We start from the raw sequence: 14,971 nt of genomic DNA, 5'->3' as shown, positions 1-14,971 counted from the left end.
TATATATGATGAGTTCCAGAGCGATATATATCATGAGTTCCATAGGAATGTTTTGCATCCCTCTATATTCACTAAATTCTGCATTGAAATTCCCTCAACAATAACCTAATAACCAAAAAAAATATTCATGTTTGCTATTCAATGTGTTGTGCGCTCATATATGAATGTATTGCAAATCATTGGTTTTAATTGAGGTTCACTTTTAGCTTTTGTTTCATACCATCGGGTTGCATGCCATAGCATGAGTTTTGAACCAAATTAATTCAACGTTTAATTACAACACTGGGATCATACAAACATTGCGTGATCGATCAGTTTCATTACAAAATGTTTCACGAGAGTATTACAGGTAGCAACTATCATTACCAAAGATTGGAATTTTCATTACAAAATCTATTGTGGGGGAATAAGGACATTCCCAATGTTGTTGTGCCATGGGTCAGCCAAGTGAGTAGCCAAGTTCTCCAAGGGTCCAGTGCCTGGATAAGCTGATTGCTGAACACAGAAACCCACAAAAGCCAACAGAGCAAGACGTCCTAAGTAAAAAAAAATCTGGTCAGTTTTCTACACAACAAAATAATAAGTATCTTTATGAGTGAATGGACAAATTCGTCCCTGAAAGTTTGAGCTCTGCAAAGTTTGTCCATGCACTTAGGAAATAAAGGCTACGGTCCCTGATTGTGTAACTTCACTGACATTTAACACAATCAAGGACCGTGAGAGTTATTTCCTTATTATGTGACGAACTTGCCGGCGCAGCCGCCCAATGCTTTCAGGAACCAACCGTGAGAGTTATTTCCTTATTATGTGACGAACTTGCCGGCGCAGCCGCCCAACGCTTTCAGGAACCAATTTGACCATGCATTTTGATTTTATCTTTATTTATGGCTCAAAAGTCCTTACCATTCTTAATTTCTTTGACTTTGTATTCATGGAACTTTTTAGGGTCCTTGGAGTATCCCAAAGGATCAAAAGCACCACCAGGGTATTTCTTCTTCTCTGGGTCCTTCTCCATGCTTCTCTGGTGCTCCACAAAAGAAATAGCAAGGAATTCAATGGCCAGAACGGTGGGGAGGGTACCCCATGGAACAGGGTTGCCTAGGTAGGTTGCTTGTCCCCCAGGAAGTGCTGCCCATTCCTGAGCTTTTACCCAGTTGCCTAAGCCTAGTGCCTCTGGTACCAAAATCCCTGGCTGCAAAATATAAAACACTTTTCAACAAACTAAAATTTTGTTTCAACTGTTTGGGACAACAAAATTGAATATCTGAATGCAAGAAAATGATTTTGCCACTGAAAGATTTGCTTTGTTCATTCACAATTTGAATGGATTGTCAATTTGGTCTCTCAAAGATTTAGTCACTAGTAAGTTAGTCCTTGTAAGAATGAAATACGTTCTTAAGTCTCATAATGTGTAAAACGTGAGTTAAGTTAGGCCTTACAGGGCATAAATTGACCAGCACTTTAGTTCGCCGAATCTGATCATAGGTACCAACTTGGCCTATGTTTACACATCCTGGGACTTTAAAATATATTTCATTATTCCAAAGACTAACTTACCGGCGACAAAATCTTTCACCAAATTGATCATTCACTTGCAATTAATTAGAACCATATAAACCAATACCCAAAATTGCCATTAATAAAAAGAAAACATGGGTCACTTTAGATGAGAATGCTAAAGAATCCAGCTTATGATTCAAAACCATGTAGAAATGCACTGTCCATTCATGTCTACTTGAGTTCAGAAATGACAAATCTTTTTAAAAATACTTTCTCAGATAAAAGGGACTACTAAACTAAGCTCATGTTTGTGCTGCATAGCATCTTACTTAGATAAAACTAAGCCGTTTGCTTATTTTTTTGTTCAATAGAGACAGACACTTACAACAGCAAGCATGGCCCATCTGCAGTGAATGAGTTCTGACTCCTTGAATCTCTCAAGATTCTCTGGTACTTCACCAAGACGAAGAGGGTCGAATCCAAAGTCACTGAAACACAAAAACACAGCAACATACAAGCACAAAACCTCATCAGAACGAAACCCCACCAAGAATTCAAAAGCACTAATTAACTCTCTTGAAACTGGACAAATCTATGATGATCAGAACAGAATAAGGAATTGAGTGATGCATACCCAGGTGCTGAGCCATCAAGGTAAGGGGGTCTAGGCTGGCCAGGCATCCAGTCAGCAGTCATGGAGAAACGAGAAGAGGCATTGGTACCAAAACATGATAGTGGAGCTGCAGTGGCGAATCTTGATTTTGAAGAAGAAAGAAGAGAAGGGAATGCTGAGATAGCAGAACTCATAAGCGTGTTAGAAGCCATTCTCACAGGATGTTGGAAATTATGGGGTGTGTAACTGAGAGAATGGAATTGAGGAATGGCACTTTCAATAGCTGAATATAGGAGAGTGGTTTGGATATAGGAAAATCCAAAAGTGGATTTCCATTGGGTGATGATGCTTGCTCGTGACTTGTTATTGGTCCACGTTGATATTTGTCCATCCTGTTTGATTCTTGAGCTGGAACAACTCGTGGATATCTCGGAAGCTTGTTTGTGGCGTAGGTTACATGTCAGATGTACCCAACAAAAAATCAGTGAGTTGTCCACAGTATATCTATTTCTGTGGTTAAAGAGCTACGAGGGAATTTAGTTGAGTTTGTTAATTTTTTCAACTATTTATTCAATAATGTTTTGTTAACACATTATTTTACGGTACCCGAGTGATAGATAAAGTGGTAAGGGTTGGTGGAGTTAGAGAAGGGAGGTCCAAGAATCAACTCTTGAGGGTTGTAATTTATCTTTTCGATGTTAAAGAAAAACACATTATTTTAGTGGAAAAGAGGTGGACCCAAGAGAGATATAGAAAGAAAATGGAGATAAAAAATGAGATATGATATGTGATATGATAGGAAAAAAAAGTGATGTAATGTTGACATCCAAAAATATTGGTGTATTACTAAAATATTGGTGCTTGCTTTGCTCTAGTTCGACAATTAAGTTGAGTGTAGACTACATTTGACCGGAGATTATAAGAGTATTTTTATGTGTCATTTATTTAATTTTATATTTAATTTTACGAATTTTATTTAAGTTTTAAAGTATTTTGAAGCATATTTCCTATTTTATATTTTCCTAAGATTTTGATATTTTATCTTAAAGTTATTATTTTATTTTAACTTATTTTATGTTGATTTTATTTCAGGAAAAATAAGGAAAAGGGGACAAAAAGCAGAAAATTCATAATTCTAACCTAAAGGCTGGCGCGATTGCGAGTGCGATTGCGCCACTTTTATACTGGCTAGTGGCGCAATCGCGCCACTTTCTGATAAAAAAGAGGATTGGTCTCATTTTTTCTAATAACATTTGCATCTGCAAGCCGTTTTGTGAACCGTTATCTCTGAAATTCACAAGAGATCAAGGGGAACATTCCAAGGGCTTGCTCTAGGGCTTTTGGATTCAATCTCTCCATCCTTATAATCATGTTAGCCATGCATGGTTAAACTCTCTTAGGTAATTGAGGTTTTTGATGGATTCTTTTGACCATTTGTTTTGAATTACCTTTGTATTCATGGAGTTTTAGTTTTATATGTAAATTTCTCATTTTTTATCATTGAAGTCTAACGCGTGAGGGTTATTTTACTACGTTTATGCGATTGCAAGATCGAAACCAGTGAGAAATTGATTGAGAGCGCATACGCCTTAGAGATAAGGGTGACTTTCGCTTGTGTTAGCTAGTAGCTAAGAACAATAATTCTCCAATTGAATATGTCTAGGAACTAAGAGATTAGTGTTAGCAATTTAATTGGAAAATCCTTCATACTTAATAGATTATTAGGTAGAAATCTAGGCAAACACCATAGATAAGCTAGATAACTCATTAGTCAATTGGTCTTTTAAGATCATAAGTTAGATTAACGAAATCATACCCCAGGTACTATCATTTTTTACTGTTTCTGTTCATCGCGAACGTTCTTTAGAAAATTACAACTTTAATATTTTGTTCGTTCACAAAATATATTTTACACCCAAACTTTTTACCCTGTCTTTTTAGTAATTTATTAGGTAAAATTGATTTAGGAAACCACAATCCTTGAGTTCGATATTTTTTATTACTATGTAATGAATAAGTAAACTTTCCTAGGAGTTTACAAGTTTTTGGACCGTTGTCGGGAATATAAGGGTATTTTTGTGTGTTTTTTACTTTATTTTTATTTTTATTTTCCAAGTTTTATGTATTTTAAGGTATTTTTATTTAGTTTTCAGATTTTTTGTTTATTTTAGGATTTTATTAGTTTTTATTTTTATTTTCCAGATTTTATTATGTTAGGATATTGGTTGTTTTATCTTATATTTATTTTATTTTAATTTCAAAAAGTATTTAAAAAAAGAAAAAAAAATATGTTGGCTATAGAGTGGTGTGATCGCGCCAGATGTACACTAGAGAATGGTGCGATTGCTCAAGCATCGTTTCAAACTTGAATAACTCTTTTATTTCAAATTAATTATTGGGTTATGGAAGACATGCTTTGCTAAACCTTCCTAAGTACCTGGGGTTTTTTGGTGAATTCTTTCAACCTGATGCTTTGAATTACTTTTGAACTCATGATTTCTAGTTTAATTTAGGAATTCCTCGTCTTTTATAACATAACAATGAAAAATTAGGCGATAAAAATATTATATTTGTATTTTTTATTGATAAATCAAAATTTATTGAATAGGAAGTACAAGGGATACTTTAAACAAATATAAATATAAATGTACAAAATAGATAAAAAGTAGTGTAGATGAATCTTTGAGTTGGATATTGAAGGAAACATGCTAGTGTTAGCAAGTGAGTTTTACTATGTTTGATTGGAACCTAAGGATTAGAACTGATCCTTCAAATTGAGAATCATGTACGAATAAAAGATCTTATGGTTGTAGTTGAGAGAGTGAAGGTTGAATTTGGAAGCTTGAAGAGCTGAGGATGAAAAGTTAGTTTAAGTCCCTTGAGATATAGTACATGGATTAATCTTAAAGGGAATAAGTTCCGAGTTGTGCAGAGTGTTAAGCTTGAGATAAGGTTATGATTTGATGTGTGAATAAGTGGAAGGTTGTTATTATGGTTAGGATGAGTTTAGTATCGAATAGAGAGATGGTGTTAGTGATGTGCGTATATTCTATGCATGACTTGTTGATGCTTGAGTTTGACTTGTATTGTGCTACCTTTTGAAGTTGATCAGAGTAGCACAAGAAATTGGGGTTTGAATTGTGCAATCCAGAAAGTTGGTTTATCAGGACTTCTCCTTACTAAGTATTATCAGGACTCCTCCTTACAACAAGTATTCTTCAGGACTTCTCCTAAAACAATCTTTCTCAAGATTTTTTTCTTCTACATAAATCTCTTCTTCTAAGAGTGATTGTAGATCAATTAAGCCTAGAAACTATAAAGTATTGTTTGTCAGATTTGACTCTATGAATATACTTTATGTTCTATTACATGATAGATGTAGAGAGGATTTGACTCTTAATAAAATCTACTCTTCATGTTGAAGCAGACGATGTTATATGGTTGTTCATTCAAGTCTATCATCAGGATCTCTCATGGTGAGCTCTAAAAGCTGGTAAGCATGACCTTGTGAGCATTATCGCTTGTGAGCATAAAATCTTATTTTCAATGTCTTCAGTTCTTCCCTTTATACTTCTGAATCTTCTATGTGACATATTATAGCCGTTGGAGCTTATTCTTCATGAAGATTCTAGCCGTTGGATCAAAGGGTACATTGTGTACATGCGCCAGAGCATAGTACTGTTCAATTGAGACTATTTTCCAAAAAGATGTATTTTGTCAGCTAGTAGGTAGTATAGGTCAGAACTTCTATCAGTTGGTGTACAAATATGACAATTTGATAGCGACACCACGGTACCTTTCTCTTCATCATAGGATTGCGTCAGATCACGAGATTTCGCCTTTGAAACTTCTACACAAAGCTTTCTTGTCTTCTTCTTCAGCGGGTAGTGTACTTGTTTTGACATTGTAGCTATCTTCGAGCGTAAGTTTCATTCTCTTCTTTAGATTATCCTTCTGGTTCTATCGTCTACCTTTTGCTTTGACGGTCTTTCTTCATCGTTTTTCAGTTCTTCATAACGATGACCTTGCTTCAATCCTTCTGCTTACTTTCAGATGATCTATCTGTTTAGCTCATTCTTCTTTCTTTCCTTCTGACACTACATTCTTCATTTCATGATAGACGATGATCCTTTCAGAAGTTCTACTTCCATCGTTCTTCTATTCTTTAGACGATGTTTCTGCTTTGCTCATCCTTCTTTCCTTTTCTTCATTTGGTAATTCAGAAAGTGATAGCGTTTGACCAAAATCTTCTTCTCCTTTAGAAATGGATGGTCTTATGTTGCCTGAATCAGATTGATGCTAGTAGGCGTAGACAATAAACTTTGCTCAATTTCTTCATCCCTTGCATGGGAGAGAAAAATAAAACTTTGATGGTAAATTGATGTACTTGTTTCCTTGGTCAACATGCTTTGCAGAGTATCACATGATTTCTTAGCACTTGACTTTCTCCTCAAGAATGTTAGAGATATTTCCATTTGAATATGACGCTCTTTTCTCTAGAAAATTATTCCTTTGGTCAGCTTTGAGATAGACGTTTGAACGTAAACGTTGAGTGCAGTCTTCTTAGACGATATGATAGCTTTGCTTGATCTTGCATGCTTAGTTCTGAAGCTTGGACTGTCTTCTCATGTAGATGAGCTTGATGCTTTGGCTTTTCCTTATGAAGATGATCTTGATGAGTTTGACTCTTCTTGTATCTTGATATGGCTGATATGACATTCACTTGCTTAGGTGATCTGGTAGATATAGCATTCCTTTTTTGGTCAATAATGCCATGATGCCTTGACTATTCTTCTGGTCAGACGATCTTAGCAGATTTGACTCTTCTTTAGTTGTCCTAGTTGTCTCGCAGCTTTGACCAGTCTCTTCTATGTTGATGTTGTCTTCGTGTCATCGTCTTGCACTACTTCTTTAGACGATAGAGCACGAGGGGTATAAGTGTGATTTCCTGAAATGCAATTCACATGATATATTTAATCAATTCACTTATACTCTTGAAAATTGTTATTATTTAAAATATGATATACGATACATTTTGCGTTTGAACTTAACACCTTATGTTTGTCTACCCTTGCGATACAACTGTTGAGAACTTCCTTGCAATTATTTTTTGTATGATTATCGTATCTCTTGATGTGATATTGGGATGGGTTGATAATTCCATCTGATATGTGAAGAAACAACACAAGGGGGGGGGGGGGGGGTTAAATTCTGTCATCCAAAACTTTCGTTATTAGTTTTAGAAACTTTTTCGCAATCCTTTGGTGTAGCGGATAAGAAAGCAGAAGAATAGAAATAAGAGACACAAGCTTTTTATCCTGGTACACCCCTAAACCACATGGTTACATCTAGTCCTTGGCTTTACCAAGATTTTACTAAACAAGTATCAAGGACTTCTCCTACAAGTATTCCCGCAGGACTTCTCCTTCAATTATTCTCCTTAAATGATCTTTTTCAAGATTGTTTACTTCTACAAAGATCTCTTATGACAAGAGGTATAGTAGAGAATTTTAAATTCAAGAACTATAAAGTATTGAGTATGGGATTTGACTCTAAGATTATACTTTATGTTCTAATTCTAGAGAGAGTAAGTGATGGAAAGTATTTACGATTCTCTCTTCTTGAAGCAAACAGTGTGGATATAGCTTTTTGAATTGTGAGCTCAAAATCTATCTTGCAATGTCTACAGATCTTGCTCTTTATATTTCACGATCTTCTGTGAGATAGATGATAGCCGTTGGAGTGCGTACTTCACAGAGTTTGTATGTTAAGTGCATTGAATGTATGGTACTGTTTGATGAAGACCTTTTGCCGAAATGATGTAGTCTGCCAGCTGGTAGGTAGCATATGTTTGTGCTTCTATCCGTTTGTGTGAAGATGTGGTAATTTGATAGTGACGCAATTGTCCTTTCACTTTGTGCATTGTACCTTGTTAGATCATATGATCTTGCTTTAAGACTTCTTCACAAAGATATTCGGAGATCTCTTCCAATTTGAAGGTGAAGCACATCCTTCAGACATTGCAACTTTCTTTATTCGATTGGCTTCTTCCTTCAGATAGTCTTTCTGCTTTCTTTCCATTGACCAGGGAAATCAGACGATGTGAGTTGATCAATCATATATAGCTTCTTCTCAGATATTGAACTATCTTGTATTTGTATTGCCTGACTAGGATAGAACAAAGTAGGCATAGACGATAAGCTTTAAACAATCAACTATAGAGAGAGAAAGAGGAAACTCGACAGTGGAAACGTTGTACTTGTTTCCTTGGTCAATGTACTTTGTAGAGTATCATGTGATCCTTTTACACTTGATTTTCTCTCCAAGTATCACGTGATCCTTTTACAATTGAAAGATGACGCTCATTCTCTAGACAACACTTTTATTGGTCAACTTGAGATAGACGATAGATGCTTTCAGTTAGTGTAGTCTTCCCTTGGGTAGACTGTCTTGTATATTTGACTGTTATTCTCTTACGTCGACTATCTTTTAGCTTTGACCATTCTTCTCTTGTGCAGACTGTCTTGTAACTTTGTCTTGTAATTATCATCAAACAGTAGAGGGTGTGAAGCATAAGTGATATTTCCTGAAATATAATTAACATGAAATTTTTAACCATTACACTTATATCCTTGAAATTGTTATCATTCAAAATATGATAAACGACATGGATAGCGTTTGAATTTAACACCATCAACATGTTTTCTTTGGATCGTACCCGTAAAACAAAACTTTTTGCTTTAGATACCTTTGGGTATCTGACTGTTGATCACCTGGGTACTTTTGAGAGAGTAATCTCAGGAGTTTTTGTGGTGACCAGTTGTAACGCCCAAATTTCTCAACTAAGGAATAACATTAGTAACCAATCAAAGTCTAATCACTATTATGACCTTCTTAGGACACAAGGTTTTTTTTTGAAAACAATAGAACACATCATCGCTAAAGCGAGTACACCTGCCACCTAGTTTGATAAAACGTTTACTTTAACCATAGGTTTTAAAACATAATACATTCTTAACTATGAACATGTTCCCAACATTTAGTAGTAATAACAAAAGAGTAATTCACAGTAACATAACCAAGATTCAAAATAAGTAAACACACTTAGATAAGTGACAAAAGTAAGGTTTTATAACAGAGTTTTTTAGATGGCGAAGAAGCGTCCAAAATCCCACAAAACGAATCATCACACTTCCTCTCCCATCCTTAGTCCACCGCCTACAAGCTCTCCTCCATCTCACACATAGCTAAGCTTCGTCGGAGGGTTCTCCATTGCCTAATAGTGTTAAGCGCCCAAACAACAGAAAACAAAAAGGGTTAACTCCATGGAATCACTTCACATAAGAGAGAAAAACATGTTATTCGAATTTAAATACATGACATGGTAAGTAAGCTAACAACTTACTTCAAGACAGATGACAACACATCCAACAACATAGAATCAAATCAAGTATCAACAAAATCAAATGTTAGTGTCTTATAATGCGACTATATATATATTGCTACCAAGATAGATTGATCAATAATGTCTCGTAAGACGGGACAATTACGTGGGAAAATCACCACCACATCGCCAATTCGAGCAATTCAAATAATTCTGAAGAATGAGACAATCTCTTGGGACAAATAACCATCACATTGCCACTTCAAGCTCAAGCCATATATGCCAAAGTTAGTCAACAACATCTCATGACCTTGCTAGTCACTCGATCAACAATTCCAAATCCAATACTCAAGTAAGAATAACGAGGTGGCATTCCAAATTTAAAAAAGTATAAATCAAATCAAACATACTTATGAACTCATCAAATCAACATTAAAAAAAGGAGATTCTCATAGATTTCTAATCATGCAAGTTATTGAGTAATTCATGCCATATAGACAATAAGGTAATCAGTTAAACCAACTATATTCTTAAGAAATTTAGCAAGTATACAATAGAGTAGAACATGCCAATTCATAATCAAACGACAATCAAACTAAAAAAACACATTCATCTCAAACGCACGCAATTTAATTAAAGCATGCAAGACTCAAATGACACTTCTATACTGAGTTACCCTTCCCTTCACGAGTAGTAGTGCATAGGAGTTGCAGACCTAGAACAAAGAAACGCAGTTTAATTAACTCCATTTCTACAAGAAGCATCAAACCCAAATACTTAACCTCATTCATGCATTAATTCTAAGTTTGTGCAAAAAAAGATTTCCCCCCCCTCTCTATGGAGCTCTAGGCCACCTAATCCAAAACAGGGCTTCCCGAAATTTTTCTTCGATCTAATTTAATGCATAGGCATTCTTAGGTGATACCTAGGGTAGAAAAACTCTCAGAAAAATTACGGGACTTAAAACCCGAATAAGGACTTTTTGGTCCACTTTAAAAGCTCAAAAACTCAAAGTTGAGATTTTTCGAAATAGGTTTTGAATAGCTCTAAACGAGGTATTTATCAACAACTATTCTAAAGGCGCTAAGCATGGGTAAGGCTTTTAGCATCATAAAGTTTCGATTTGGTTCAAGAATGGCTTTTCCTCTAAATTCAGATCTACGACAACAAAAAGAGAATTTAAGCGCATGGATCATGATTATAGAGTATAGAGAAGGTGTTGAAGGTATTTGAAAGAAAAAAAACGAAGCTATTCAACCTTTTGTCAAAAAGCTCCAAACAGTGAGCACAAAAAGACATGGAAATAGGTCGAGAATCGAAAATCGGTCGCGAATTTCTTCGCCTCCTCTCTCTCACTAGTTCACGGCCTCTCGCTCTCTAAAAGTGAGGGGTATCGTGTTTTCCCCTCCTTTTATAGGGGGAGGAAAAGGAAGAAAAAGAAAGATTTTGCGGGTCCGGGAATTTTGGTACTTTTATCTCCTGATTTAAATCAAGTATTCGATGATAGAAAGTTGAATCTTATTTTGGGGTTCATTTAAAATGAGAAAATCACTTAAACGTAGCGTGCTTCAAAATTTGCCGTAAATTTACATTTTGCAATAAACGTCGGATGAAAAAACTCCCTTTGCGGAAAAGATTCATAGCGACAAAGGAATTACGGTAGCACGGATCGAAACTCCGAATAGAAAAACCTTTTGTTCAAGGTCTCACTTAAAGTCCCCGCGGAGATAAAGTATAACTTTATCGGGTTTCCGAAAAGTGAAACTGGACCGGGCGGGCTTCGCTCAACCTATTGCCCGCCCAGTACGCTCTAGAAGCACCGTGAGATAAAGAGGACACCTACCTCGTTTGTGGTCCCATGCCAACTGTTAGATTCTTTCTTTCTTGTCCTATTTGCACTTGGTTTGGGCCTCGATTGTGAGGCCCAAATGTGGGAACGTTCTAGATAAGGATTACACCCACTATAAAAGGGGAGTCCCCACATTGTACCTGACACATTTTTGATCATTAATGAGAATTTTACCTTATTTTACATCATCTTTCTATTTATGCTATGCTAGGGTTTAATCAGTGTACCTTTTATACCTAATTGAGCTCTAGTACGGAACAGAAACCTATCGAGCGTACAGTCGAAACTTCCATATTGGAACACTCGTCATCATAAAAATACCCTAAGGGTCTTATTTTCTTGTAGCTATCGAACTATAACTTAAACAGTTCTCTAGTAGTGGAATTAGCCTTTGTCGGACACTCCGAACCTTATTCGGGTGCGAACATCACTCGTGGCATCACTCAAACTGTCTATAGTATCATAATTAAACATATTCTGAACTTTCTACTTCATTTCACTTGTCAATTCATTAAACACTTTCTCAGGTTCCTCTCACGCTTACACGGTATCCTAGGCGTGAGTCGGAATTTAATTAATTACCCTAATCTGAAACCTTGGTCTTACACTAGTCGAGATAAGAAGGAGGATGGTTGATCGAGTCTTTGCGGGAAGGATCAAAAAACTAAAGGATCGATGGTTTATGATTCAACTTTGCGAAGTAGCTAAGTGGCTAGGATGGACTTGAGGATCATGTTTTCATCTTCAAAGGACTAAAGAAAAGGATATTTCGGGGCTGATTTCTAGAATGTATATGGATGTCATGAGTAACTTATGATGTTAATTGGAATTACTGGGGCAATTCTGAGACTTAGGCCTGGATAAGCTGAAAAGAAAGTGGGACTAGGCAATATTTTGTAGATACGACGAGCATGTGTGTGTGACTGAACAACATAGACCATAAAGAGGTGCTTCTTTGATGAAGGCCATAAGAACAGATTGAGTATTCACCTACCTAGGAATGTCAGAAATGTCAAGATTGGAAGTTAAATTTCTGGTGGCAGAGAAAGAAGAAACATGTTGCCGAGTATGTGGCTTCGTGCCTGACTTGTCAAAAGGCCAAGGTGGAACACCAGAAGCCAGTAGGAATGCTTCGGAGTTTAGATGTGCTACAATGGAAATGAGATAGAATATCCATGGACTTCATGGTGGCATTACCTCGAACTCAGAAGATGTACGACTAGTTGGGTGATCGTTAACTGATTGACCAAGTCAGCTCATTTTCTACCGATAAGGGCTACCTACAACGTGGAGAAACTCGCAGAGATTTATGTGGGGAGCTCCTCATGAGGAACTAGGACATAGTTGAGACTAGGCTCCACTTGTAAGATGAAGAAAATGATCCACTCGTTGGAAGACTTGTAACGAGCCTGTGTCTTGGACAATAGATGGAGCTAGGATGACCCTCTGTTGCAGATTGAACACTTATAGCAACAGTTTCCACGCAAGTATAGGGATGACACCTTATTAAGCCTTTTATGGGAGGAAGTGTCAGACACCATTGTGTTGATACCAAGATGGAGATAGTTTGTTAGTTGGACGTGATCTTCTACAATAGACGATAGAAAAATTCAAGCAAATCAGAGATAAGATGAGGACTTCTTAGAGTACACAAAAGAGCTATGACGACCAACTACTTGAGTGGGAAGATCCATTAGATCCAGAAAACTCACACTGAAGTTCATCGATCCATATCAAATTACTCGATGTTTAAAGTCGGTAGCCTATCAGATAGTACTACCGCCATTTCACTCCAACATTAACAATGTTTTCCATGTTTCGCAACTGTGAAAGTATATGTAAAGCTTTAACATTAGATTCATAATTTTTTAATCTCATGTTTTGATAAATAAATATGTTCTTGATTTCTTTACCATGAAAGCATTGCCTTTAAGGCTAAGAAGAAATGATTGCAGGATGATGTTCTCACATCCTTGACGAGGAAGACGAAAAGTTCAATTAGAAGTCCACAAGAGCTCTTTCTGAAGACTCTGGCTCACGAGATTAAGGCCTCGAAGTTAGGCTATGTTGTTCAATCATGGAAACTGTCATCTGAGGCTTCTCTAAACTTTACGCTGTTTGCTAGAAAAGATGAAGTTCCTCCTCCCCCAATGGTGTACGGTCCTTGCAAGCTGCAATGGCTCATGTTGGAACCGTGCCCTTCTATATTTTGATTGGACCGGGTCCTCTCATCATCTCTATTGGTTCCTGCATTTTGATCCTGTTCCCTGTAGATGTTTGTTCAGCAAATAAAATTTCTTGTCACGCACCCGAAACCTAAGCCGTGACCGGCGCATAAGCTATTACCATAGCCTAGCAAGCCTGCTTTCACACAACTCATTTCCGCAATATCACTTATAAAAATAAACAAGTTTAAACGATAATTTAAAAGAGTTTACTTTGTATTTATAAATTTCCCAAAATGACAAGACCTTCCAATGAGGTTTAAAATCCAACTAAAGATCCAAATCTACACATATCCACTATCCAAGAAGTAACATCATAAAGTACATCATAGAGTTTTTACACTTTACAAAATATGACTACTACATATTCTCTATAGCTGTAGAATACCAAAAAGATAGAAAAATACATCAGCACAGCCACCAATCGAAGGAGGCCTACCAAAAAGAAGTAACTGTACAATCAACAATTAAAGCAGCCTCCCACTCAGCTGGTTGTGAATCTGAAATGGAAATAGAGGAAGGGATAAGTCACAAAGACTTAGTAAGGGCCTATTAACCACCATGAAGTAGAAGAGGAAAATCATAAGCATGATTTTTTTTCCTTTAAAAATCGGGTTAAATATGACAAATAATCAAATCAAGTAACTCAAATCACTTACATAAAACATATATGTTATGGAAAATGCTTCATACTTTACTAACTCGAATAAATGTCACTATAATATTAGGAAAACTTAACGAATCAAGGAATGCGGTTAAATCATTTCCAATTTATAAAATCATCAAAACCCGATAATTCAATACAATAGGCTCAAACATGTGAGAACCAAAAACATAAGGTGGCTCCATCTCGGTTATAGCCCTTTCCTCCTACGGGTGACCTTTCCCGAGTGGTGGCTCCATCTAACGGACAACCCTTTCCTTTCTTAAGTCACATCTTGTCATCGGGGGAAGCTACATCTCGTTGATAGCCCTTTCCTCTTAAGGATTATCTTACCAAAGAGGCGGCTCCATCTAACGGATAGCCCTCTCCACTCGTAATCATGTCATATCTCATCAATCTCATCAGGGGCAGCTATATCTCGTGGATAGCCCTTTCCGTGCACTAGCGGCTCCATCTAACGGATAGCCCTCTCCACCCGAAATCAAATAACTAAGTGCACCTAGGTCGTTACTTGCGTTAACCGCTACGGGATTCTACATGGATTCCCACAATCAACCTTCCAAAACCATAAACAATCTCATATCAAAGTTTCAAATATGATTGTTCTCAATAATTATCGAAGCTCATCAAGATGTCATCCTCAATGCATCATGATTCAATACACAAATTTTGTAACTTCATAGCTTGTAACAACTCATAAAGCTTCTCAAGAATATTTATTCAAATTTACATCTTC

At 36.5% G+C, this 14,971-nt stretch overlaps 1 protein-coding gene across 1 annotated transcript; it reads right to left on the bottom strand.

The window, feature by feature from the left end:
- Positions 1-246: 246 nt before the first annotated feature.
- On the bottom strand, positions 247-2,388 carry LOC130737934 (chlorophyll a-b binding protein 6A, chloroplastic). Its single transcript, XM_057589807.1, has 4 exons — positions 2,135-2,388; positions 1,886-1,988; positions 904-1,192; positions 247-536 (listed from the first exon to the last, which is right to left on the bottom strand). The coding sequence occupies exons 1-4, from the start codon at positions 2,323-2,325 to the stop codon at positions 394-396; spliced, it is 726 nt and encodes a 241-aa protein (XP_057445790.1). The 5' UTR covers positions 2,326-2,388; the 3' UTR covers positions 247-393.
- Positions 2,389-14,971: the final 12,583 nt, after the last annotated feature.

The sequence above is a fragment of the Lotus japonicus genome, chromosome 2 (assembly GCF_012489685.1).
Source record: "Lotus japonicus ecotype B-129 chromosome 2, LjGifu_v1.2".
Classification (NCBI taxonomy): domain Eukaryota; kingdom Viridiplantae; phylum Streptophyta; class Magnoliopsida; order Fabales; family Fabaceae; genus Lotus; species Lotus japonicus.
The sequence above is the reverse complement of the archived record's forward strand: the minus strand, read 5'-3'. Positions and strand labels throughout refer to the sequence as shown.